At 39.9% G+C, this 27,060-nt stretch overlaps 1 protein-coding gene across 4 annotated transcripts in view; it reads left to right on the top strand.

The window, feature by feature from the left end:
- Positions 1–27,060, top strand: part of DCAF1 (DDB1 and CUL4 associated factor 1) — a 90,799-nt gene that overhangs the window by 35,877 nt on the left and 27,862 nt on the right. For 3 of the 4 annotated variants that reach the window (XM_087431102.1, XM_014792593.2, XM_087431101.1), the window contains exons 6-17: positions 15–152; positions 1,154–1,666; positions 1,977–2,078; positions 12,885–13,043; positions 14,799–14,978; positions 15,465–15,674; positions 16,381–16,550; positions 19,564–19,688; positions 20,847–22,110; positions 22,994–23,192; positions 24,202–24,284; positions 24,852–24,936. In XM_087431102.1, the coding sequence (XP_087287228.1) occupies positions 15–152; positions 1,154–1,666; positions 1,977–2,078; positions 12,885–13,043; positions 14,799–14,978; positions 15,465–15,674; positions 16,381–16,550; positions 19,564–19,688; positions 20,847–22,110; positions 22,994–23,192; positions 24,202–24,284; positions 24,852–24,936 (3,228 nt within the window). The remainder of the gene's footprint in view (positions 1–14; positions 153–1,153; positions 1,667–1,976; positions 2,079–12,884; positions 13,044–14,798; positions 14,979–15,464; positions 15,675–16,380; positions 16,551–19,563; positions 19,689–20,846; positions 22,111–22,993; positions 23,193–24,201; positions 24,285–24,851; positions 24,937–27,060) is intronic. The other variant, XM_087431103.1, reaches the window with a different exon arrangement.

Below are 27,060 nucleotides of genomic sequence, written 5' to 3'. Positions count from 1 at the left end.
TTCCTTTAATATAGGAAGGAATTGTTGAGAATCTTTTCAAATGGGCCCGAGAGGCTGATCAGCCATTGAGGACATATTCTACTGGACTATTAGGAGGTGCTATGGAAAATCAAGACATTGCTGCCAACTACCGGGATGAAAATTCACAGCTGGTAAGGACCATGTTAAAATGAATTTTTACGTAAGATGGGAGAGTATTCACAAGTTCTTTCTTGCTACCTAAACTCGAATAGGTAGATCTTATTACCTTGTACTATAGTATAGCTATAATTTCAATGTCAGGATTACTTTTCATAAGAGTTTTGATTTTACTTTTTTTTTTTAACTTGAAAATAGCTGTTTTTCATCTTGTCACGGATCATGATAGTTTATACCAGATATAGAATAATACCATTCTCTTTCCTTCTTCAACATTTGGATTATGAAAATTTTCAAACATAGAGCAAAATTGAAAGAATTTTACAGTGAACAGCTGTATACACACCACTTAAGTTGACTGTCAGCATTTTACTATACTTATTTTATTACAGATCCATCCATCCACCCTTCCTTCTATCTGTTCACCTTTCTTTTTTTTTTTTTTTTTGCAGTTCAAAGTAAATTGCAGACATAACCGCTCTCTCTTTTTAAAACTAAGCACAATACTACCTTTTAGAGTTGGCCCAAAAAATAAGTACTTAAAATAAAAAATAAATGGTGAACTTGGAAAATAGATTATGTAATTATGTGTAATGTAGATGACAGTATCTAACAGATACAACTTACAACAGATAAAAGTTTGAGAAACCTTCATGTTTGATTTTCGAAGATGCTTTTAAAACATCATGAATATATCTAGTATCTCTTTAGGTGTGATGGTCCTGCCCACCTTTATCCAGACAGATCAGTTGTGAATGATTTGTCTTACGTGCAGATATTCTAGTTTGGGTTCTCTGGTAAATTTTATGGGGAATGATACTTTTAGCCCCTGCTTATTTCATCAAGCTATAGAAATCACTTTAATATATTTATAGAATCTTTGCTTTCACCAGGCATTGGGATAATTGCCTGAGTATCTAGTTCTCCTTAAGTGGAAATAAGAATTATTTATTAAGAATTATTTAAATTAAGATGCAGAAGAGACAACCCCTTTTATTCCAATATCTGTTGATAGGTGGCAATAGTGCTGCGGAGACTGAGGGAGCTACAGCTTCAGGAAGTGGCTCTGCGGCAAGAAAGCAAGCGTCCCAGCCCACGAAAGCTCTCCTCTGAACCTCTTTTGCCTCTGGATGAAGAAGCTGTGGATATGGACTATGGGGACATGGCTGTAGATGTAGTGGATGGTGAACAAGAGGAAGCCTCTGGAGACATGGAGATCTCTTTTCATCTTGATTCAGGCCACAAGACGAGTAGCAGAGTGAACTCAGCAAACAAACCTGAGGAAGGAGGATTGAGGAAAAACAAGTCAGCCAAACAGGGTGACAGAGAGAGCTTTAGGAAAGCCAAGCAAAAGTTGGGTTTCTCTTCATCTGATCCAGATCGCATGTTTGTTGAGCTGTCTAATAGCAGCTGGTCAGAAATGTCCCCCTGGGTGATTGGCACCAATTATACCCTTTATCCTATGACTCCTGCTATTGAGCAGCGACTAATTCTCCAATATTTGACTCCCCTAGGAGAATATCAGGAGGTAAGCTTATTTGGAAGGGTACTGCTCATTCTTAGGACTACTATATTTATTTCTGTGGTATTTTATGGTAGCATTTTATACATGGATGTGTTTCTACTCTTGATACAGAAAAGTCTTTGCCCCAAACTGGTAAAGTCTTATGCAGGTCACTTCTGATAAGGCCTGTTTGGTCAAAGTGTGTTCCTATGTTTATCTTCATAGAGGAGCGGGGAAGAGGTACCCCATTTTTTTTAATCTTCTCTCATAATGGAATAGGAGGTATGTGAAAGTAAAGCCAAATGTTAAGACTTGTATTTGGTCTTCATTTCAGCTACTTCCCATATTCATGCAACTTGGATCACGGGAGTTGATGATGTTCTATATTGACCTGAAGCAAACTAATGATGTCCTGCTTACGTTTGAGGCGCTAAAGGTATAAAGTTCTTAAAAAAATATTAGGTCATTGAGCATTTTATTGACAAGGGTGTGCCTATTGTTTTGGTATATAGCATCTCTGGGTTTTATTGCTCTGGGCCTTCTATTGCCAGATATGTCAAAATAGTAAAATAGAAAAATTCTTATTTAGATAGAAGAGATTAGGCTTACCAGGTGCCTCCACAGAAATCGAAGGTCAGTCCTAGAGGGTTGAATGTTAAGGTAGAAATTGGATCTAGACCTAGGAGTGGCCTCAGGTATTGTTACTGAATAGGAATGGAAAACTGTGTGTATAGTACCTTATGTCGTACTGTCTTTTAGATATTCCCTCTGTCAGCCAGTGCCACTTTTTCTAAATTTTTAACTATAAATAATATATATTGTATGATGATAGATTATCTAGGGCCAACAAAATATAAATCAGAAAATGAGTAAAGAAATAGAGGCAGACCCAAATTCAGTAAAGGTAAGCGATTTCCTAGGTTACAAAGGGGCAAGTAAGTCCTTGCTCACCAAATCCATACCTATGCATGGTAATTAAGATAATCTGAATGGAGAGAGATAAGTTGAATGAATAAAATCATAGCTGTTGTACAGTTCTACCCAACAGGTAACTAATGAATAAAGTACCATTCTGTCATGTTTTTAATATTAAATAAATAAATCAGGTCCTTGCTCTTTATCATTTGGTTAAGAGAGACAGGCATGTAAACCTATAATTTCTTTTAGATATTACAGATGTGGGCCGGCCCCATGGCTTAGCGGTTAAGTGCGTGCGCTCTGCTGCTGGCGGCCCGGGTTCGGATCCCGGGCGTGCACTGACGCACCGCTTCTCCGGCCATGCTGAGGCCGTGTCCCACATACAGCAACTAGGAGGATGTGCAACCATGACATACAACTATCTACTGGGGCTTTGGGGTAAAAAATAAATAAATAAATAAAATTAAAAAAAAAAAGAAATAGATATTACAGATGTTGTGAAAAAAGTGTGGGGCACAAAGGAAGGAGTGGTCTGTTTTCCGTGAGTTTCCAGAAAGGACCTCTGAAAAAGAGATGATGCTCTCTCTGAGTCTTTATTTATTTATTTATTTTTATTTATTTATTTTTTTTGTGAGGAAGATCAGCCCTGAGCTAACATCTGTGCTAATCCTCCTCTTTTTGCTGAGGAAGACTGGCTCTGAGCTAACATCTATTGCCAATCCTCCTCCTTTTTTTTTTGCCCCAAAATCCCAGTAGATAGTTGTATGTCATAGTTGCACATCCTTCCAGTTGCTGTACGTGGGACATGGCCTCAGCACGGCCAGAGAAGCGGTGCGTCGGTGCGCGCCCGGGATCCAAACCCGGGCCACCAGTAGTGGAGCGCGCGCACTCAACCGCTAAGCCACCGGGCCGGCCCCTCTCTGAGTCTTTAAATTCACAACTTCATTTTTGATATTCAAGAGCTATGCAGTCCCGTAGAACTTTCTGTGATAATGGAAATGTTCTGTGTCTGTGCTGTTCAATACAGTGGCTACTAGCCGTATGTGAGCAGTTAAAATGTACACAGAGGCACTGAATTTTTAACTTAATTTTAATTTATTTAGCCACATGTGGCCAATGACTACTGCACTGGGCAGCAGAGTTCCAGAGTACATTGAAATGAAATAGAAGTGAGGAAATTTGCCTTTCAGACTCCAGAAATTTTAAATTTGGAGGTCAGACATATTTTGGAATGTGTCCCTGTGTGTGGGATGCATTTTGTGCGTGCATATGTGTAAACTCATGATTATATTTTGAACTATCAGACAAAGCTGGAGGTCAGAGTTGTCTCCAGTGGCCCAAACGTATTGCTTTCAGATGCAGCATCTGATCCTGAACAGGATATAGTGGAAGAAGAGATTTGGGCAGTTGCTCTTTCTATAGGTTGTTGTATGAGGAATTATAATGGTTGTAACTATTCAGCTATTTCCGTGCAAAGTCATAGAAAGGATTAAAGAAAATAGAGATGAACAGGGAAGAGTCACAAAAGAGATCCTTCTTATAGGGAAGTAAAGATATAGAAAGATATGTGTACTATTTGATTCAAAAAGAACACTCAGTTGTGTAGAAGGGACAGCTGTTGAAGTTAGTAGTAATGAAATAGGTTAAAATAGTAAATTAAAGAACTAGACCTTGTATGGAGGTACAGTATAAGGAGAGAAAATGGAATCTTTGCCCCCATGAGTGAGGTGATCCAGGTTATAGGCTGGGTTGGGCCAGATAGAATTAAGGTTCTCAAGTAAAGGTTGAGCCTGCTTGTTCCCTGTTTCCCCACCTACCTATCTTGGCAGTGGAACTGCCACTTTACGGTCATACATTATGAGAAAAACCATATGCAGTGGCCTAAGTGTTAGCTGCTTCTTGGAGGAAGGACTGGGTGGGAGTGTGGTGTAGAGGCTTGTGTAATAGAATAAAAATAGAATAAAGAAGAAAGGGATTTGAATTACAAGGATTAGTCTGATTCTGGGTGTTGGGAGAATTCTGAAGAGGGTACATACCTATTGTTTTTGCCATTGATTTTGGTGAGATCCACACAGATGTCAAATCATGTACAGTAGTCCCCCCTTACCTGTGGAGGATACGTTCCAAGACCCCCAGTGGATGCCTGAAACCACAGATAATACCGAACCCTATATATTCTATGTTTTTTCTTGTACATACAAACCTATGATAAAGTTTAATTTATAAATTAGGCACAGTAAGAGATTAACAACAGTAACTAATAATAAAATAGAACAATTATAACAATATACTCTAACAAAAGCTACCATAGATCTTAGCAACCTCAGCGTATGATTTTTTTTTTTATTGATGTTTTAATAGTTTTTAACATTGTGAAATTTTGGGTTGTACATTTTTGTTTGTCCATCACCCTATATATATGTCTCCCTTCACCCCTTGTGCCCACCCTCCACCCCCATTGCCCCTGGTAACCACAATACAGTTTTCTCTGTCCGTGTGTTGGTTTATATTCCACATATGGTGAGATCACACAGTGTTAGTCTTTCTCTTTCTGGCTTACTTCACTTAACATAATACTGTCCAGGCCCATCCATGTTGTTGCAAATGTGACGATTTTGTCACTGAGTAGTATCCATTGTATATATATATACACCACATTTTCTTGATCCAGTGGTCAGTCGAGGGACACTTAGGTTGCTTCCACTTCTTGGCTATAGTGAATAATGCTGCAATGAAAGTAGGGGTGCATAAGCCTCTTTGGATTGTTGATTTCAGATTCGTTGGATTGATTCCCATTAGTGGGATAGCTGGATCATAGGGCATCTCTATTTTTAATTCTTTGAGGAATCTCCGTACCGTTTTCCATAGAGGCTGCACCAGTTTGCATTCCCACCAGCTGTGTATGAGGGTTCCTGTTTCTCCACGTCCTCTCCAACACTTGTTTTTTGTCTTGGTGATTGTAGCCGTTCTAACAGGCGTGAGGTGATATCTTAGTGTTGTTTTGATTTGCATTTCCCTGATGATTAGTGATGTTGAACATCTTTTCATGTGCCTATTGGCCATCTGTATATCTTCTTTGGAGAAGTGTCTGTTCATTTCCTCTGCCCATTTTTTGATCGGGTTGTTTGTTTTTTTGTTGTTCAGTTGTGTGAGTTCTTTATATACTATGGAGATCAACCCCTTGTCAGATGTATGTTTTGCACATATTCTCTCCCAGCTGGTGGGTTGTCTGTTCATCTTGATTCTGGTTTCATTTGTCTTGTAGAAGCTCTTTAATCTGATAAAGTCCCACTTGTTTATTTTTTCTTTAGTTTCCCTAGTCTGGGTAGGCATGTCATCCAAAAAGATTCCTTTATGACCAATGTCAAATAGTGTGTTGCCTATATTTTCTTCTATGAGTTTTATAGTTTCAGGTCTCACCTTCAGGTCTTTGATCCATTCTGAGTTAATTTTTGTGAATGACGATAGCAGATGGTCCACTTTCATTCTTTTGCATGTGGCTGTCCAGTTTTCCCAACACCATTTATTGAAGAGACTTTCCTTTCTCCATTGTATGTTCCTAGCACCTTTGTCGAAAATTAGCTGTCCGTATATGTGTGGTTTTATTTCTGGGCTTTCAATTCTGTTCCATTGATCTGTGTGTCTGTTTTTGTACCAGTACCATGCTGTTTTGATTACTATTACTTTGTAGTATGTTTTGAAGTCAAGGATTGTGATGCCTCCAGCTTTGATCTTTTTTCTTAGGATTGCTTTAGCTATTTGGCGTCTTTTGTTGCCCCATACGAATTTTAGTATTCTTTTTTCTATTTCCGTGAAGAATGTCATTGGAATTCTGATTGGGATTGCATTGAATCTGTAGATTGCTTTAGGTAATACAGACATTTTAACTATGTTTATTCTTCCAATCCATGTGCATGGTATGTCTTTCCATTTCTTTATGTCATCATTGATTTCTTTCAATAATGTCTTGTAGTTTTCATTGTATAGGTCTTTCACCTCCTTGGTAAGATTTATTCCTAGGTAATTTTATTCATTTTGATGCAATTGTAAATGGTATTATCTTTTTGAGCTCTTTCTGTTAGTTTGTTATTAGCATACAGAAATGCAACTGATTTTTGTAGATCGATTTTGTACCCTGCGAGTTTGCTGTAGTTGTTGATTATTTCTAATATTTTTCCAATGGATTCTTTAGGGTTTCCTATATATAAAATCATGTCATCTGCAAATAGTGAGAGTTTCACTTCTTCGTTACCTATTTGGATTCCTTTTATTCCTTTTTCTTGCCTCATTTCTGTGGCCAGAACCTCCAGTACTATGTTGAACAGGAGTGGTGAGAGTGGGCAGCCCTGCCTCGTTACTGTTCTCAGAGGAATGGCTTTCAGTCTTTCCCCGTTGAGTATGATGTTGGCTGTGGGTTTGTCATAAATAGCCTGTATTTTGTTGAGGTACTTTCTTTCTATTCCCATTTTGTTGAGAGTTTTTATCATAAATGGATGTTGTATCTTGTCAGATGCCTTCTCTGCCTCTATTGAGATGACCTTGTGGTTTTTATTCTTTGTTTTGTTGATGTTGTGTATCACGTTGATTGATTTGCAGATGTTGAACCATCCCTGTGTCCCTGGTATAAATCCCACTTGATCATGGTGTATGATCTTTTTAATGTATTGTTGTATTCAGTTTGCCAATATTTTGTTGAGGATTTCTGCATCTACGTTCGTCAGCAATATTGGCCTGTAATTTTCCTTCTTTGTATTGTCTTTGTCTGGCTTTGGTATCAGGGTGATGTTGGCCTTGTAGAATGATTTAGGAAGTGTTCCATCTTCCTCTATTTTTTGGAATAGTTTGAGAAGGATGGGTATTAAATCTTTGAATGTTTGGTAAAATTCACCGGAGAAGCCATCTGGTCCTGGACTTTTATTTTTTGGGAGGTTTTTGATTACTGTTTCAATGTCTTTACTTGTGATTGGTCTATTCAGATTCTCCATTTCTTCTTGGTTCAGTTTTGGGAGGTTGTATGCATCTAAGAATTTATCCATTTCTTCTAGATTGTCCAATTTGTTGGCATATAATTTCTCATAGTATTTTCTTATAATCCTCTGTATTTCCGTGGTATCCATTGTAATTTCTCCTCTTTCATTTCTAATTTTATTTACTTGAGCCTTTTCTCTTTTTTTCTTAGTAAGCCTGGCTAAGGGTTTGTCGATTTTGTTTATCTTCTCAAAGAACCAACTCTTTGTTTCATTAATCCTTTCTACTGTTTTTTTGGTCTCAATTTCATTTATTTCTGCTCTGATTTTTATTATTTCTCTCCTTCTGCTGACTTTGGGCTTTGTTTGTTCTTCTTTTTCTAGTTCTGTTAGGTGTTAATTTTCTCTTGTTTGTTAAGGTGTGCTTCTATTGCTGTGAGTTTCCCTCTCAGGACCACTTTTGCTGCATCCCATATGGTTTGGTATGGCATGTTTTCATTTTCGTTTGTTTCCAGATAGTTTTTGATTTCTCCTTTAATTTCATCAATGATCCATTGGTTGTTCAGTAGCATGTTATTTAATCTCCACATTTTTGTCACTTTCCCAGTTTTTTTTTCGTGGTTGATTTCCAGTTTCATAGCATTGTGGTCTGAAGAGATGCTTGTTATGATTTCAATCTTCTTAAATTTATTGAGGCTTGCTTTGTTTCCCAACATATGGTCTATCCTTGAGAATGTTCCATGCGCGCTTGAGAAGAATGTGTAATCAGCTGTTTTTGGATGGAGTGCTCTGTATATGTCTACTAGGTCCATCTCATCCAGTTTTTCATTTAAGTCTACTATTTCTTTATTGACTTTTTGTCTGGATGATCTATCCATTGATGTAAGTGGAGTATTAAGGTCTACTATTATTGTGTTGTTGTTAATGCCTCCTTTTAGGTTTGTTAATAGTTGCTTTATGTACATTGGTGCTTCTATGTTGGGTGCATATATATTTATAAGTGATATGTCTTCTTGGTGGAGTGTCCCGTTTATCATTATATATTTCCCTTCTTTGTCTCTCTTAACCTGTTTTATCTTGAAGTCTTCTTTGTCTGATATGAGTATGGCAACACCTGCTTTCTTTTGTTTGCCATTAGCTTGGAGTATTGTCTTCCATTCTTTCACTCTGAGCCTGTGCTTGTTTTAGTGCTGAGATGTGTTTCCTGGAGGCAGCATATTGTTGGGTCTTGCTTTTTAATCCATCCTGCCACTCTGAATCTTTTGATTGGAGAGTTCAATCCATTTACATTTAGGATAATTATTGATATATGAGGGCTTAATGTTGCTGTTTTGTCACTTATTTTCCGGTTCTTTTGCATTTCCTTTGTTTCTTGTCCCATTTGTTTTGTACTGCCAATTCAGTTTGGTTGGTCTGTCTTATGACTCTTCTAGTTTTCTCTTTGTTTATCATATGTGATTTTGTTTTGATTATTTGTTTAGTGGTTACCTTGAGGTTTGTGTAAAAAATCTTGTGTATGAGATAGTCCATTATCTGATGGCCTCCTGTTTCCTTATACTAAGTCAGTTCCATCACTTTCCTCTTCCCCTTCTAAGTTGTTCTTGTTATACCTTATTCTATCTTGTGTTGTGGGTGTGTGTTTACAGTGATGAGGTTAAATGTATTTTTGGTGAATTCCTTCCTTTGATCTTTGATTTTAGTATTTAAGTGGTTGCTAACCTATTCCGGTAAAGATCTACTGTTTTTCTGAGTTTGTCTACCCAGTTTTCTCCTTGCTCAAAGCTTTCTCTTCTTTTTTTCAGGCCTGAGGGCCTTCTTGAGTATTTCTTATAGTGGGGGTCTCGTGGCCATGAACTCCCTTAGCTTTTGTTTGTCTGGGAAAGTTACTATTTCTCCATCATATTTGAAGGATATTTTTGCTGGATAGAGTATTCTTGGCTGAAAGTTTTTGTCTTTCAGTATTCTGAATCTATCATTCCAGTCTCTCCCAGCCTGTAAAGTTTCTGTTGAGAAATCCGCTGAGAGCCTGATGGGAGTTCCTTTGTACGTTATTTTTTGTTTTTGTCTAGCTGCCATTAATATTGTTTCTTTGTCATTCACTTTGGCCCGCTTTACCACTAGATGTCGTCGAGTGAGCCTTTGCCTGTTGACGTATTTAGGTGATCTGTTGGCTTCGCTTACTGGTATTTATTTCCTGCTCCTTCCCCAGATTTGGGAAGTCCTCAGCTATTATTTCCTTGAATAGGCTCTCTGTTCCTCTTTCCCTCTCTTCTCCCTCAGGATTACCTATAATTCTTATGTTACATTTCCTAATAGAGTCAGATATTTCTCAGAGACTTTCTTCATTTCTTTTTAGTGTTAGTTCTCTCTCCTCTTCCATCTGGAGCATATCTGTATTCCTGTCCTCTAAAATGCTAATTCTTTCGTCCATATTGTCAGCTCTGTTCTTTAAAGATTCTAGATTTTCCTTTATCTCATTGTGTTCTTCATCTCCATCGGCACTGATTGGTTGTTCTTTATGATTTCAATCTCTTTTGTGAAGAAACTCCTAATTTCATTGAATTGTTTGTGTTGTCTCGTATTTCATTGAGTTTTTTTATGATAGCTATTTTGAAATCTCTGTCATTTAGGTTATGGATTTCTGTCTTCAGGGTTGGTTTCTGGATGCTTGTCATTTTCCTTCTGGTCTGGTGATTTCATATACCTTTGCACTGTGGTTCCTATATTGGCTTTGTTTTTTCTCATCCTGGAAATCTCTGGTTGCAATTTCCACCTGCCGCCACTGTGTGGTGGTAAAGGGCTGTGTAATCTGAGCCCCCCTGCGCTCTGCCCTGGCTGTTCACTGCGATCCACCAGTCGCTTGGTCTGGTCTGGTCGGCTGAGCTGCAGTGTCCGGCTTGCGGCGAAAGGGGGGGCCCTCTCTTTTGCCCCCTGGGTCCCTGGCGTGGGGGGCTTCTCGTTCGCCCCTTGTTATCTGCTCTCCAGGGGTGCTCAGATGTTGATGGTACCCCGTAGCAGTTCTGAGTCCTCTGTGTGGGAGTTTCCCACTGGCTGAGAGAGCCCGAAGAGCTATGGTTTCCCTACAGAGGGCCGCCCCTCCCCCACTCTGGGAGCCACACGGACTAGGATCGCTGATCTGATGGGGAGGGAGAGGAGTTCTCCTTACCTCTCTTCACTTCCTCCGGGGGCCCAGCACGTTCCACTCTCAGATGTGCGGCAGTGTGGATCTTTCCGATCTTGCTTTTCGCTGTCTAGGATTCCCTTGTTGGTCTGTGACTGTTGCTTTTGTTGTATCTTATCAGGGGAAGAGTTTACGGGAAAGCTCACTCCACCATGATGCTGACGTCACTCCAGAGCTGGATAGTTTTCTTAATAAATTTTGGGCAGACTTTTGTTTGGGTGTGATCTCCCGTTACCTCTAGGGAGAGAAGGCTGCGGGTGAGGGTTCTTGGGGTGGAGAGTATAGAGAGAGTAGAGACAGGGCTGGTGTCCTCAATGTGTGACCTGTGCACAGCCCGCTTAGAAGGGCCTAATGCCTGGTTTAAAGCTCTGCTGTTGCTGCCTTCAAATTCTTAAGAGCCCTGCATTTTCATTTTGCACTGGGCCCAGCAAAGTATTTAGCTGGTCCTCTGCCTTCAGCCGCTCGATATTGATCTCCCCATCTTCGATCTGCCGCCGTAGCTGCTTGGCCACTGTCTTCTCCGTCTCCACGATCTGCAGCAGGTGCTGCAGACACTTCTGTATCGACACTTCATGCTCCCTGGCCAGGATCTGGTAGCTGAAAACTTCAACACATTCATTTCACATCTTGAGATTCTCTTGCCCGCATCCCTCTTCCGGCTACGCGGGAGAATCTCAGCATATGATTTTTTTTCTTTCCTTAAGTCGAGAACTTTCACCTTTTCACTTAAAAGGAAGCACTTTACCGCTTCTCTTTGGCATATCTGAATTGCCAGCATCACTGCTCTTGTGCTTTGGGGCCATTATTAAGTAAAATAAGGGTTAGTTGAACACAAGCTCTGTGATACTGTGACAGTTGATCTGATAACCAAGATGGCTACTAACTGACTAATAGGTGAGTGGTGTATACAGTGTGGATATACTGGACAAAGGGATGATTCGTGTCCTGAGTGGGACAAAGCAGAACGGCATGAGAATTTCATCATGCTACTCAGAAAGGTGTGCGGTTTAAAACTTATGAATTGTTTATTTCTGGAATTTTCCACTTAACATTTTCAGACCTTGGTTGACTGAAGGTAACTGAAGCCCTGAAAAACAAAACCACCAATAAGGGGGCACTACTGTCATTGTAAATCTGTGTTGTCTTGTCTGTACCTTGTGCCTGCATCACCAGCTGTAAGACACCTTGGCATGAGAAACAGGAGGGGAGAGCTCTAGCTCTCCCGAGGCCCCGTTCTCATTGGCTTGGGTTCAGAGTCATCCGGCCATCTGCTCCTTGCATTGCATTCCCTGCCCTTAGAATTGCCCAGGAGATAGGGTCCACCCAGAGAGGCTAGTTGGAATTAAACAGGAAGTTAACAAAAGTTAAAAGATAAACTTTTAAAGATGTGTTTAAAGTGCATTTTGATGAGTTCTAAGAATTTACGAGTTTTGATAATTTGCTGAAGATTGTTCTCTGGGGAGATATTGAGGATCAGTTTACAAGAAGGCAAAATTTGAGATTTTATTAGATGATGAGTCAGTGACTGAGCCAAAGCTAGAACATAGAGCTGATTATGTTAAAAGGATTAAAATGGGAAGGTTAACAAAAATCCTTTAGGGAAGCTATGCAATAATAAGGGGACCAGCCCAGTGGCATAGTGGTTAAGTCCACGTGCTCCACTTTCGCGGCCGGGGTTTGCAGGTTCAGATCCCAGGTGTGGACCTACGCACTGCTTAAAAAGCCATGCTGTGGCAGGCATCCCACATATAAAGTAGAGGAAGATGGGTGCGAATGTTAGCCTAGGGCCAATCTTCTTCAGCAAAAAAGACGAGGATTGGCAACAGACATTAGCTCAGGGCTAATCTTCCTCACCAAAATCCCCCACAAAAAACAAAAAAGCTATGTAATAATAAAATGGTTGTAGAACTGTGTCATTACTTATAGCAAATATTTTTCATTTCTTATTTTTCACCTTCATGAAAACCTTTTATGTTCGAAGGAAATGTTATGGAATCTTAGAGTTTCTTTGTTTTGTTTCCCTTAAGCAGTGTTGGTTTTACTTAAGTTTCTGTTGTAAAGGAGTTGTTTTCTACTTCAGAGGATTCCTTGTATTTAGCCGGTTTATAATATTTTGTGAAGAGATTGTGTGATTATTCTAGATTGTTCCACAGTAACTTGAGTCCTCTTTATTTAGCACCTAGCATCTCTCCTGCTTCATAACAAGTTTGCCACAGAATTTGTTGCACATGGTGGAGTACAGAAATTACTGGAAATTCCTCGTCCTTCTATGGCTGCAACTGGTGTATCTATGTGCTTGTATTACCTGTCCTACAACCAGGATGCCATGGAAAGAGTAAGTCCAGTCCATTCAGGTATATGGTAGTGGGATTGGGTGTCTAGCACATTCACAGGATGACTTTTGGATAAGAAAAAATGAATAGTTGGAGTAAATTTTAATGAAAGAAGCAAGAGGCATGAATGTCTGGTTTTATTTTTATTTTTTTTGGTGAGGAAGATTGGCCCTGAGCTAACATCTGTTGCCAATCTTCCTCTTTCTGCTTGAGGAAGATTGTCCCTGAGCTAACACATGTGCCAGTCTTTCTCCATCTTGTATGTGAGTCACTGCCACAGCATAGCTTGACAAGCGATGTGTAGGTCCGTGCCCAGGATCCGAACCCACAAACCCTGGGCCGCCAGAGTGCACGAACCCAGCCACTATGTCACCGGGCCGTCCCCCCTTCTTTTTTTTTTGCTGAGGAAGATTCACCCTGAGCTAACATCTGCTGCCAATCTTCCTCTTTTTGTATGTGAGCTACCACCACAGCATGGCCACTGACAGATGAGTGGTGTAGGTCCGTGCCCGGGAACCGAACCCAGGCTGCCAAAGCAGAGTGCGCTGAGCTTAACCACTAGGCAACCAGGGCTGGCCCTGAATGTCTGGTTCTCACAAAGCAGTCTAAAAATGTAAAATTGTTTAGAAAGGTCGTTCTTTTCCCTGACTGTGGGGGGGGGAAAAAAAAGATGGATTGGGATCTGGGAGCTTTATTTTAGTTTTTCCAATTTTGGTTGCATTAGGATTAGTCTTCAGGCTTTTTTCAGATGTCCCTCAGTGGAGTTATAGTTTGCATTTTTTTAGTCAATCTATTATAAAAACAACAGATGATGCTTTATGTATGTTAACAAATAGTTTTTGGTGGAGATAGTAAAATCATTCCAGTTGTTCTCAGAGCTCCAGACGTTCCCCCTCTAGTTCTTCTGTTTTTCCAGTTAAGGTGTTTTTATTTAGTGATTTTAAAAAAAGCTTAAGTGGGTTGTACATTTGAAAAGTAATGGGTCCCCAGACACCCCTAGGAAAACTCTTGTCATTTCTATGCCTGGAACATTTTTCTAGTATTATATGTGGTGTGGCTTTTATGGTAGAGTGAAGTTGGTAAATTCTTCTTGGGCTACGTCTTTATTCATCTTTGCATATTTATTAATAACGTTTTAATTTTAATTTTTTCCCCTTTGAGATCAACATTATGTAGGAGTTTGTAGTCTTGTTGAGAATAGTAACCTAATGCGTGTGCATATACACAAAATCAGTTATGGCTAAGATAGAGAAAAAAGTACCAAGCAAACCTGGGGAATGCTTTAGAATTCATTGTCTGACTCATAGGAGACATCAAAATATATGTGAATCAATCAGAGAGCGAATGGATAGTAAACTTGTAGACTTTTAGTATCAGAATGCTCAGCCATTTTTATCACCTTGGAGAAGTCCCTTACCTCTCTGAACCCTCTTCCTTATCTAAGTGGGAATCCTAATAATCCTAATACCTGTGTAACAGAGCATTGTGAGCATTAAAGGATGTAAGTATTTGCAAAATTTGGCACTCACTAAGTATAGGTCAAATTTAAATAATTAAGTTTAGATTGTTTTCAGATTTGGAATAGATTGTTACAAAATTTCATTTATAACTTAAGCTTTAAACTCAGATCGACTTGACCAGGAAAGATTGTTGTATTCTTCAAAAATCTCTGTCTGCACTGGTGGATTTTTCATCCCTTTCAAAGGTTCCTTTACCCAAAATTTTTTAAAATTATGTTTTATTTTTATTTTTTGCAGGTTTGCATGCATCCCCACAATGTTCTGTCTGATGTGGTGAACTATACCCTGTGGTTAATGGAATGTTCTCATGCCTCAGGCTGCTGCCATGCTACCATGTTTTTCTCAATCTGCTTCTCCTTCCGGGCCGTGTTGGAGCTCTTTGACCGCTATGATGGTCTTCGTCGTCTGGTGAACTTGGTAAGGTTCTTCAGTGGCTTCTCTTTGCAAGGAGTAGGGGTCCTGCTTGTCTTGGCTGCCCTTCAGCAGCATTGAGAGAAGCTTCTGACTGGAGGAATTTTGCTATGATTCTTTGTGGATGAAATGTTTTTTCCCCTCTTCATTCACAAGTTTCTCTTCTTAAGTGGTTAGAGGACTCTGTGCCATTGTAGACATGCCTTGAATCTAGTAATCTTATAGGGGGAATTGCTGTCAGTAATCTTGATCTAACAGCAATGGTTTTGTGCCTATATGTCTTACAACATGATTGAAAGCTCTGTACAAAAAAAGTTTTCAATATGCATTTTCAGTTTGCTTTCATATGGCTAATCTTAGCATGTTGATAGACAGGTGTACTTTGATGTTTGTCAGTCTTGTTGAGCATAAAAGTTTACTAAAATCTTTTTCCTCCTCTTACTTTTCTCTTCCTGTATGTCCCCTCCACCCCCCCCTTTTGCTTCTTAATAGATCAGTACTTTGGAGATTCTGAATTTAGAAGATCAGGGTGCGCTTCTGAGTGATGATGAAATATTTGCTAGCCGCCAAACTGGGAAGCATACCTGCATGGCCCTGCGCAAGTACTTTGAGGCTCACCTGGCCATTAAATTGGAACAAGTGAAGCAGTCGCTTCAGAGGACGGAGGGTGGTATTCTTGTCCATCCTCAACCGCCATACAAGGTGAGAGGGCCTTGTCTTAAAAGGAAAAGTTATTAATACTCTTTATAGCAATCTTGGGCCTGACACTCACATTCAGATCAGTAGAGTCTGTGTGAGATGTACATGGTTGGATTATACTTGCCCTGTGTGGATGCAGAATACTTGAAAATGGATGTAATAGGTGAATTTCAAGAACTTATTTTGTTCCCAGTTGTAAGTTGCTACTTCTCTGGGATACTAGAACTAAAAGACCTGAAGTATGTGCAAAGGGCTTTCTTTCATGAAAAGTACTAGATATCCTACCTCCTGTGTGGAATTTCTTTTTTGAAAGGGTGTGTCTATAACTCCACTTCTCTGTCATTTTTGAACTTACTTGATGTGTTTTGGAGTGAAGATTAGTGTCTGCATATTTTAAAAATCACAAATTGAAAAGAAACCAATTATTTTATATAGTGCTGCTTTCTCTTCTTAAGCTGTGAAGTTTATGTACCAACAAATTGAACATTTTCTTACCTTTTTGGGCAAAATGTGAGTCTACTTATAAATAAAACACAAGATTGAACATGTATTCATTATTTCACATGTGGGCTATTAACTCAAGAATTGCGGAATTTGAAAGCTGTTATTACTTAGCTTTATTATTAAAACCTGTTGGCCATTGAGCTGTGCTGGAGAAGGTAGCAAGCAGGTGGTAGAGTTCTTTAATAATATATGTCTTTCCTTATAGGCATGTTCATATACTCATGAACAGATTGTGGAAATGATGGAGTTTTTGATAGAATATGGCCCAGCACAGCTATACTGGGAACCAGCTGAAGTCTTCCTCAAACTTTCTTGTGTCCAACTCTTATTGCAGCTTATTTCTATTGCCTGCAATTGGAAGACCTACTATGCAAGGTGGGACCAGAGAGAAGTTTCAAATGAAGTTAGATTCTCCTTTTTGCTAAAGTTGATGTTGGTTTATACATAGTGTACCCTTAACAAACATTTGTTGAACTGAGTTGAAATGATGGGCTTGAATCTGAGAAACTAGATTAAGCATGATAATATCATTTTTAATTTACAGAGAGTTTGTTTATATTTATGGTCTGGTGATTATAAATACTGCACAATAGGCAGGGATGAACATCTGTACTCTTAGAGAAGTTATATAATTTACATGGCTACAGCTGCAGAGGTGGGGTTGAAGTCTTGTCTCAAGACTGGAGTCCAGTATTCTTTGGTACTTAGACTTTAGATGTCTCTCTACTGCTTGACAGCCATATATAATGCTTATCTTACCTTCATATAAAGCTATATTTTTTGCTCTTGTGATTTTCACAATTCAGTTAAAAGCAGTCAGAGCAGAGCAGGATGAGGCTCAGAAAAGGACAGCTGATAGAATCAGGAGGTTTGGTGGGTTCTGTGTGAGGATGATGTAAAATGAATTAAAATTTTACATCAATTTTGGAAGAGATGGAGTCTAAAGAGAAGGTAGTAATAAAGTTTATATACAGTGGTTCTTGACCTTCTTTCCCTCTCCACCCATTGCCATGAAGACAAGAGAGGCTTATTTAGGGTGCATATAGCTTGTTTGCTAAATACCAGGATATTCAGTCTAGGAGGATACTTTTGGAGCAGCCGTTTTCAAACTTTTTGGTCTCAGGACCACTTTACTGTATTAAAAATTATTGACAACCCCAAAGAGCTTTTGTTTTTGTGTTATATTTATTGATATTTACCATACTTGAAATGAAAACTGAGAAAATGTAAAAATATTTATGAATTTATTTAAAAATAATATGAACCCATTGCATGTTAGCATTCTTTATGAAAAATTTCCAGAATAAAACTAGATGATTTCAGCAAGTTTTTAAAGTGTCTGGCTTAATATCTCATATCTGCTTCTGTATTCAGTCTTTTGTGACATCATACATGACATAGTCTCTGGAAAGCTCCACTGTACACTCATGAGAGAATGAGAGTAAGAAAGCAAAATAACATCTTCATGTTATTATGAAAATAGTTTTTACGTCACAGGACCTCAGAGACACACAGGGGTCCCCTAACCACACTTTGACAACCACTCTTCTCTTCTAGAGTATTGAAGTAGGTTATATTTACTTGGAGAACTTTGCTTAACAGATGATGGAAGCTCAAAAGATAACTAGGGGGGCTGGCCCGGTGGCACAAGCGGTTAAGTGCGCGCGCTTCGCTGCGGCGGCCCGGGGTGCGCCGGGTTGGATCCCAGGCGCGCACTGATGCACTGCTTGTCAAGCCATGCTGTGGTGGTGTCCCATATAAAGTGGAGGAAGATGGGCACGGTTGTTAGCCCAGGGCCAGTCTTCCTCAGCAAAAAAGAAGAGGATTGGCAGATGTTAGCCCAGGGCTGATCTTCCTCACAAAAAAAAAAAACAAAAAACAAAAGATAACTAGGAAGGTTATACATTTTTTGACTGGTAAATCCATATTTGGATTATTAAGAAAATATAAATATGTTTGGAATATGTCCTTTAAAAGTTTATTTTTAAAAATAAAATTAAATACTTGTTTCTGCTTAGAATACACAGAACCTTATAAAGAGGAAAGAAAATTATCCTTAGCCATTGTTAATTTCTTCAGTGTTTTTTCCATAATGTATGTAAATTACATAATTGAGATTATAGTATTTAATCAAATTCATCTTTTTTATGAAATATTTCAAAATACAGAAAGGTATAAAGAATAATATAACTACTACTACATACTCAGATTTGGCATGTTGTTATATTTTCTTCTTTCTCAGTTCCTTTCCTCCTTCTGCCTCCCCAGAGTGACCAATTTTCTGAATTTGGAGTGCATTCTCTCCATTCATGCTTTTATACTCTACATTTGTGTGTGTACATAAACAATAATATAATACTCTTTTGTATGTTTTTATGTCATATAAATATTGTCCTGTATGCATCATTTGCAACTTTTTCACCCTTATGTTTTTGAGATTTATATGTGTTGATATTTATTTGAAATCTTGTATTTCTATACTACAGTTTGTTCTCCTATTGATGGACATTTAGTGTTTGTGTTTTTTTTTTTTTTGCTGTCAAATGAATGGCACCATGAACTTCCTTTTGGAGTCTCTCTTGAGGGTATGATACTTAACAACCTGGGTTGTAGGGTGTTTGCACATCATCTTTATTGGATATTGCCAAATTGCTTGGAAAATGATCATACCATTTTCTTCTCCCACCAGCAGTATATGGGAGTTTTCATTTCTCTACCTTCTTGCTAGTATTTGGTATTGTCAGATTTTAAATTTTATATCTTAAATTTTCTGTTTCATTAATGTTGTATTATGAGCCTTTTCCCTCATCCTTTAGAGTTCTTTGAAAACAATTGTCAGTAGCCACAGAATAATTCATCATATTAGGGTACCATAACTTAACACATGTATTCCTGTTGTCTCTGCAGGTTTTTAAATTCTTTTGCTATTTTAAATGATGTGATAATGGACATCTTAATATGTAAATACTTGTTTGTACTTCTGATTATTTCCTTAGGGCATATTCCTAGAGGTAAAATTCCTGGGCCAAAGGTTATGAACATTTTAAGAATCTTGTTTCATATTTCCAGATTATTTTGTAAAAAGAGTGTCCTAATTTCTACCCTCAGCAAAAGTTTGAGAGCAATCGTCTCTACACGTCCTTACCAGCATTGAGGGTTATCCTTTGTTTTTAATCTTAGCAGTTTGTTAGGTGAAAATTCCATTCCCATGTATTTCGGAAGTAATGTCATGGTGACTTACAAATCCTCTTTTGATGCCATGGCTAGGGACAGAGCCACACAGGTAGTAGTTCTGATCCGTTGTATCTCTCTGTCTCTCTCTTTAACTGTTGTTGTTTTTTGTGGCTTTATCCTAGTTTCTCTTTGACTAATTCTTCTTTCTGTCCAGGAATGACACTGTGCGCTTTGCTTTGGATGTCCTGGCTATTCTTACTGTTGTGCCAAAAATCCAGCTCCAGTTGGCAGAATCAGTGGATGTGCTGGATGAGGCTGGCTCCACTGTCTCCACTGTAGGTAGGTTGGACCTTGCTGTTTTTGTTATTGCTTGGTCTGGATTTGTTTTCCTTTGCTATTCTGGTTGTGGTTACTTACTTGACCTAATTTTGCAGTATTAGAATAGAAGGTGGTAGAAGAGGGTACCTTGTCTGTCCCTTCTACGTCATGCCATACAGTTTCATATAAGGGAGTCATGTTAGTAAACTCAGGTTTTCTGCTATGATGGTACATGTGCATTCCTGAAAACCTTGTACTCTGTAGGGTCTTGCACTAAAAATAAGGTTTATAGGAAAAATGGACTGGGACAGAATAAAAAACTTAAGCAACTTTGTAATCTGAGCTCTAAAAAAATCACTTCTTGGTAAACAGCTCAGAATGGATAGAAGCTATCATACACAAAAACAAAAGGAAAATACACTTTGCTTGAAAAATACACTTTCTTAAGATCAGGGCTGATGAGAGCTGCTGCTAAGGTGAGCATGGAAAGTAGTATGTGACTGGCTGTGGGTCCTGGGGTGCACCACTCTGGGGAGAAAGCCCAAGACATAGCCACTTGTTTTTAACTTTCTTCATATATGGCAGAAAGATTCCTGCTGCCACTGTAGCAGCCAGGCTGAGGGCTTTTTCCTTTCCTGGTGAAGGTTTTAATTTATTCCCAGTATTTTTGCTTGTTCCTTACCTAGGAAAAATTGCAGGTGAAACCTTGGTGACTTGCACGTAATACTAACGTCATTCCCCTATTTAACAACTGCATATGAGGTATTGCATCATAAAGATACATTGTAGTAGAACCAGATTGTATTTTATAAAAACAGTTCCTTGTATAGTCATGCATTGCTTAAGGACAGGAATTCTGAGGAATGTGTTGTTTGGCGATTTTGTTGTTCTGTGAACATCACAGCATGTACTTACACAAACCTAGATGGTATACCCCACTACACACCTAGGCTGTATGGTATTCATCTTATGGGACCACCATTGTATATGCGGTCTGTTGTTGACTAAAACATTGTTAGGCGGTCGGTGCATGACTGTACCTTAACGAAAATGTGGTAGTTTTCTTTTAAGTGGAACAAAATGAATAGAATTCTAAATTTTGACTCTGGAACAACCCTTGAAGTTGGCCATTAGTTTTATGAGGAATCATATAAAGTGTTTTGTTTTTTTCCCCAATAGGTATAAGCATTATTTTGGGAGTGGCTGAGGGTGAGTTCTTTGTCCATGATGCTGAAATTCAGAAGTCAGCACTTCAAATTATCATCAATTGTGTGTGTGGCCCGGATAACCGAATTTCCAGTATTGGCAAATTTATTTCTGGAACTCCTCGGAGAAAGCTGCCTCAGACTCCCAAAAGCAGTGAGCACACCCTGGCCAAGATGTGGAATGTGGTCCAGTCCAACAATGGCATCAAGGTGCTCCTATCCTTACTCTCCATCAAGATGCCTATTACAGATGCAGACCAGATCCGGGCCCTGGCCTGCAAGGCCCTGGTGGGCCTGTCTCGCAGTAGCACTGTCCGGCAGATCATCAGCAAACTGCCCCTTTTCAGCAGCTGCCAGATCCAACAGCTGATGAAGGAACCTGTGCTGCAGGACAAGCGCAGTGACCATGTCAAGTTCTGCAAGTATGCCGCTGAGCTCATTGAACGGGTATCAGGAAAGCCACTTCTCATTGGCACTGATGTGTCCCTGGCACGACTACAGAAAGCAGATGTTGTTGCCCAGTCAAGGATCTCCTTCCCTGAGAAAGAGCTGCTTCTTTTGATACGAAACCATCTCATTTCTAAAGGGCTTGGGGAGACAGCAACTGTGCTGACGAAAGAGGCTGACCTGCCCATGACTGCTGCCTCCCATTCTTCTGCCTTCACCCCAGTCACTGCTGCTGCTTCTCCTGTCTCTCTTCCCCGAACCCCTCGCATCGCCAATGGCATTGCAACTCGACTGGGCAGCCATCCTGCTGTGGGTGCCTCTGCCCCTTCTGCCCCCACTGCCCATCCTCAGCCACGGCCCTCCCAGGGTTCACTAGCTCTGCCTGGCCCGTCTTATGCAGGCAACTCCCCTTTGATTGGTAGGATCAGTTTTATCAGAGAGAGGCCATCACCTTGCAATGGCAGGAAAATCAGAGTATTGCGGCAGAAGTCGGACCATGGCGCCTATAGCCAAAGCCCAGCCATAAAAAAGCAGTTGGATAGACATCTTCCTTCCCCACCTACGCTGGACAGTATCATCACAGAATATCTTAGAGAGCAGCATGCACGCTGCAAGAACCCAGTTGCCACCTGCCCACCTTTCTCTCTCTTTACTCCTCACCAATGTCCTGAACCAAAACAGAGGCGGCAAGCGCCAGTAAACTTTACCTCAAGGCTAAACCGCAGGGCATCATTTCCAAAGTATGGAGGGGTGGATGGCGGATGCTTTGATAGGCACCTTATCTTTAGCAGGTAAGGAGAGGCCACCTCACTCCCTGGGAATTGGAATGATTCTTCTATTTAAATCAAAGTGCTTAGGCAATATCAGCATAGAGCGATTAGTCCAGAAAGCCTTTTGTTGGCCTGAAATACCAGTGATTGTCACTTTGTGTAAATACGTGAGCAGTGTGACTGTACCCCCTTTTGTCAACCATGGGTTCCATGTGTGATTGTTGGCAATATATTGATGTGATAAACTGTGTTGTTGTTAAAACTAGTGTTTCTAGAACCCATGCAACCCACTGTCTCTAGCTAGGCTCCCAAACTTGTTTCTGTGCTGGTCCAAGTTGTCTCCTATTCTGACTCTGTACAAATCTTACATAGAGGTTATGAGAGCACAAGTTTTTTGTTTTTTGTTTTTGAGGAAGATCAGCCCTGAACTAACATCCATGCTAATCCTCCTCTTTTTGCTGAGGAAGACTGGCTCTGAGCTAACATCTATTGCCAATCCTCCTCCTTCCCCCCGCCCCCCAAAAGCCCCAGTAGATAATTGTATGTCATAGTTGGACATCCTTCTAGTTGCTGTTTGTGGGACGCAGCCTCAGCATAGCCGGAGAAGCTGTGCGTCAGTGCGCGCCCGGGCTCCGAACCCGGGCCGCTGGTAACGGAACGCGCGCACTTAACCGCTAAGCCACGGGGCCGGCCCCAATGAGATCACAAGTTTTAAACATGGGGAATTTTTGTTACTGTTTAAATTTGTAAGTGGAGCTCCCTTTCTCTCATTTAAAATGAAAATGAACCACTCTGAAGGTCACTGTGATATTTTCTGAGAACCCATTTGAAACATAAATGCTCTACCAAAGTTTTCTGACTCCCTGCATATTCTTTGTCTCTGATCCTCCTTTTTTTTGCTTAGGTTTCGTCCTATTTCAGTGTTCCGGGAAGCCAATGAGGATGAGAGTGGCTTCACTTGTTGTGCATTTTCAGCACGGGAGCGATTCCTGATGCTTGGCACCTGCACTGGGCAGTTGAAGCTCTATAATGTGTTTAGTGGACAGGAGGAGGCTAGCTATAACTGTCACAACTCGGCCATCACACACCTTGAACCTTCCAGGGTAAGGACCCCTTCCTAGGTTGTCCTCAATCATTCTTCTAAGATGGATTGGTGAACTATAGGCCTATGGGCTGGCTGGCGAGCTGGCTGCCTGTATTTGTACATAAAGTTTTATTGGAACACAGCCATGCTGGTACATTTATGTGTTGTCTGTGGTTGCTTATGTGCTACAACAGCAGAGTTAAGTAGTTGCGACACAGACCATATGGCCCGCAAAGCCTAAAGTATTTACTCTCTGGCCCTTTAAGTGAAAGTCTGCCAACTGTTGTTCTAAGACCTAGAGGTATAGATACACACATATATACAGACACACACATATACGTATGTAATTTTTTAAAAAATTTGCCTCGGTTGGAAACTGAGATTATCACCTGTGACCACAAAAGTTCTCTTTCTGTGTGAGAGAGAAATCTCAAAGTACTGTGAATTTTTAGGAAAACAAGCATTATGTAATTCCAGTGTGTCATAGTTTATTAGTACTGTTCTGTGGATGGAATTGACACCTTTGCTATTTCTAAAAGTCAGAACTATTAAGATGATAAGGATAATTTTCTTCATTTTAGAGTAAAGAAGGCTCACCCTTTATTGGGCTTTCTCTTGCAAAAACCGTTGAGTCCTTATCCAGAAAGTCTAACAAATGTTTTCGGTTGACTGATATCTCACATGAGGGAGACTGAATAATATGGCCTGAATATTAAGAAAGGAGGAACCATCTTTGTCATCTTTCCAAGTTTTTTTTCCCCCTACCCTTAGAACTCTTGTATTTCGTGTTACTAGTTCAGGAGGATTTAATATTCTTTTAAATTTCGTTATTTTTTAGGGCACTGCAGGTGCATGTACTTAAGTCCTAGCAGCTTCTGAGCATTTCTTTGTTCCTGGTAGTCTTCCTATTTTCTTTATAATCCAACAATATTTTTTAAGCTTGTATTTTAAAATGCTAATGGCAGATAGTATTGTCTGCATTTATATAAACATATGGTCATCTATCTCGGGCCTCCTTCTTCTTTTAGGATGGATCCTTGCTACTGACATCTGCTACTTGGAGCCAGCCTCTGTCTGCACTTTGGGGAATGAAATCAGTATTTGATATGAAGTACGTATCTAGTTTTACAACCTACTCCTTCTGTTTTACAGTTTTCCTTCTGTTTTACAGTTTACCTAATTTACACTCCCTTCATCTGATGCTTAGACTGGAAGCCTTTTGGGAAAAGAAGAATGCTGTGAATTATTGTTAACTTCTCTCTTCCTCATCTGTGGCTCATGTTTAATAAGATTTTATCTTTCTTAATTCCTGGCTATTCGTATCAGGGATATACATGCGCATCACACAGCAGACCCTTCACTAATCCAAAATGGCACATCTGTGTATTTTCTCATGTTCACATATGACAGCTACACTCTTTGCCGCAGCAAAGGCACATGTGCCCTATTAGCCATTTCTTTAACCAAGTAATTACCATTAATTATTTTGGTTCTGCTTGGATAAACTGATGGAGAGAATTTTCTTTTTACTTTTAAGTGTACAATATTTTCCTCTGGGAGCTGAGAATCATCAGGTGAATATTGTTGGACAGGAGCCTGGGGATCACCTTTATTTTCAGTCAGTTGAATGGGTGTGTCCTGAAGGTCCGTTATCAGTACTTCTGTTGTTTGTCTGTAGGCATTCCTTCACAGAAGATCACTATGTTGAGTTCAGTAAGCACTCTCAGGATCGGGTCATAGGCACAAAAGGAGACATTGCCCACGTAAGTACTTAATCCACTGCTTTATGCCCATTTATTTGTACTGAAATCTTCTGGACTGAATGTGAGGACTTAAGTCCTCACATTGGACTGGAAATTGGCAACTGGAAATTACTCAGTGACAGTTAGAATCTAGAAGTGTAATAAAGTGGTTCTATGCTATATGGGAAAAATGTAAAAGGACTGAACATGAACTTAATCTAGCAATTTGAGAAAAATGTCATTAGCATAGCAGATATTTTCAAATGCTAAGTTTTAGATGAAATAAAATCCCTGCCTTTATGGAGCCTCATTGGGGAGACAGTAAATAAAGAAGCAAATATACGGTATGTCAGATGGTAAGTGCTGCCTAGGAAAAGAAAGCAGGGTGAGAGGTAGGAAGTGCTTGGTGGTGGTGTGGGGTACTTCTGTTTTATCTAGGATAGTCAGTGTCACTGATTGGGTAATGTTTAAGCAGCATCTTGAAGGAAGTGTGGGTGTCATGCAGATATCTAGGGGAAGAGTGTTCTAAGAAAGAGGGAATGGTAAGGGAATAAGCTCTTAGTTGGGAGGTGGGAGGGAAAGCAGAGGGTGATTGCTGAGGGGGACGGTGCATATCATGTAGCATCTTGCAGGCTATTGTTAGGACCTTTGGCTTTACCTCTGAGTGAGATGAAGACACTGGAGGGTGAGCAGAGGACACATGACTGGATATAAAGTTCCTAAACTGTGAGTCTGGTTTCTGTGAGAGAAGCAAGAGCATATCATGTAGCATCTTGCAGGCTATTGTTAGGACCTTTGGCTTTACCTCTGAGTGAGATGAAGACACTGGAGGGTGAGCAGAGGACACATGACTGGATATAAAGTTCTTAAACTGTGAGTCTGGTTTCTGTGAGAGAAGCAAAAGCAATTGGGAGGGTGTTCTGCAAGCTTGCATATGAGAGCTGCAATGGAGCTAGGCCCAGGTGGGCATGGTGGAAGCCATGACAGGTGATGGGGCTGGGCTCTGGGGTTTTGGAAACATGAGGTTTGTGATTCTGTTAGATATTCAAGTAGGGAATGGGCAATTGAATATACAAATTGGGAGTTCAGGTGAGAGGTCTGGGATGGGAAATATAAATATAGGAGTTGTCCATATGTTGATAGTATTTAGAGTCATGAACCTGGATGAGATCATTAAGGAGGCTAGAGAAGGGAAGAAGTGTGGGGACAGAGTCCTGGCACATGCGAGTATTTAGAAGTTGCCAAGTGAGGGGGAACTTGAGAAGGAGACCAAAGAGAGTAGCCAGTAAGGCAGCAGGAGACCCTAGGAAAAAGATGTACCCTAGGAAAAAGATGTGCCCTAGAAGGCAGGGGAAGACTTTTTTGAGAAAGGATTGATCAGCTGGGTCAGAAACTGCTGATGAGTTGCATAAAATGAGAATTGAGAGGTGACCTTTGATTTAACAATGTGGAGTTCATTGTTAACCATGTCAGGAGCTGGTTCCATGCACGGGGGTGAAAATCTGATTAGAGTGGGTTCATAAAAGAACAGAAGGAGAGAAGTGGAGACACTGAGTATAGCCAAGTCTTTTGAAGTGTTCTGCTGCAAGAGCAGAAAAGTAGGGTAGTAGGTTGAGGTGAGTGGGTATGGGGTAGTGAAGGAAGAGTTTCTCCTGAACTTTTCATTTGAAATATTAAAATACATAGAAGAGTTGAAAGACTAGTACATATATGTACCACCTAGATTCATCAGTTTGATATTTTGCCATATTTTCTTTTTGTGTGAATGTGTGTTTTTCTGAATCCTTTGAAAGTAAGTTGCAGACATCATGACATTTTATCCCTAAGTCTTACAGCATGAGTATCCTGGCAATAAGGACTTCTTATCACATAATCACACTCTATTATCAAATTTAAGAAATTTATAATAATTCCCAAATATCATCTAGTATCCATTCCATACTCAGTTTTCTCAGTTGTTCCTGATGTGTTTGGTTTCAAATGTTGTTTTTTTTTTTTGAACCAGGATCCAGCCAAGATTCACATATTGCATTTGGTTGTTATGTCTCACTAATGTTTTAAAGCCAAGAACCATTTCTCCAGTTTTCATGACATTGACTTTTGAAGAGACCAGGCTAGTTGTCTTGTCCCATGATCTGGATTTGT

The sequence above is a fragment of the Ceratotherium simum genome, chromosome 5 (genome assembly GCF_057802395.1).
Source record: "Ceratotherium simum simum isolate JZ-2026a chromosome 5, ASM5780239v1, whole genome shotgun sequence".
NCBI classification, from domain to species: domain Eukaryota; kingdom Metazoa; phylum Chordata; class Mammalia; order Perissodactyla; family Rhinocerotidae; genus Ceratotherium; species Ceratotherium simum.
The sequence above is the reverse complement of the archived record's forward strand: the minus strand, read 5'-3'. Positions and strand labels throughout refer to the sequence as shown.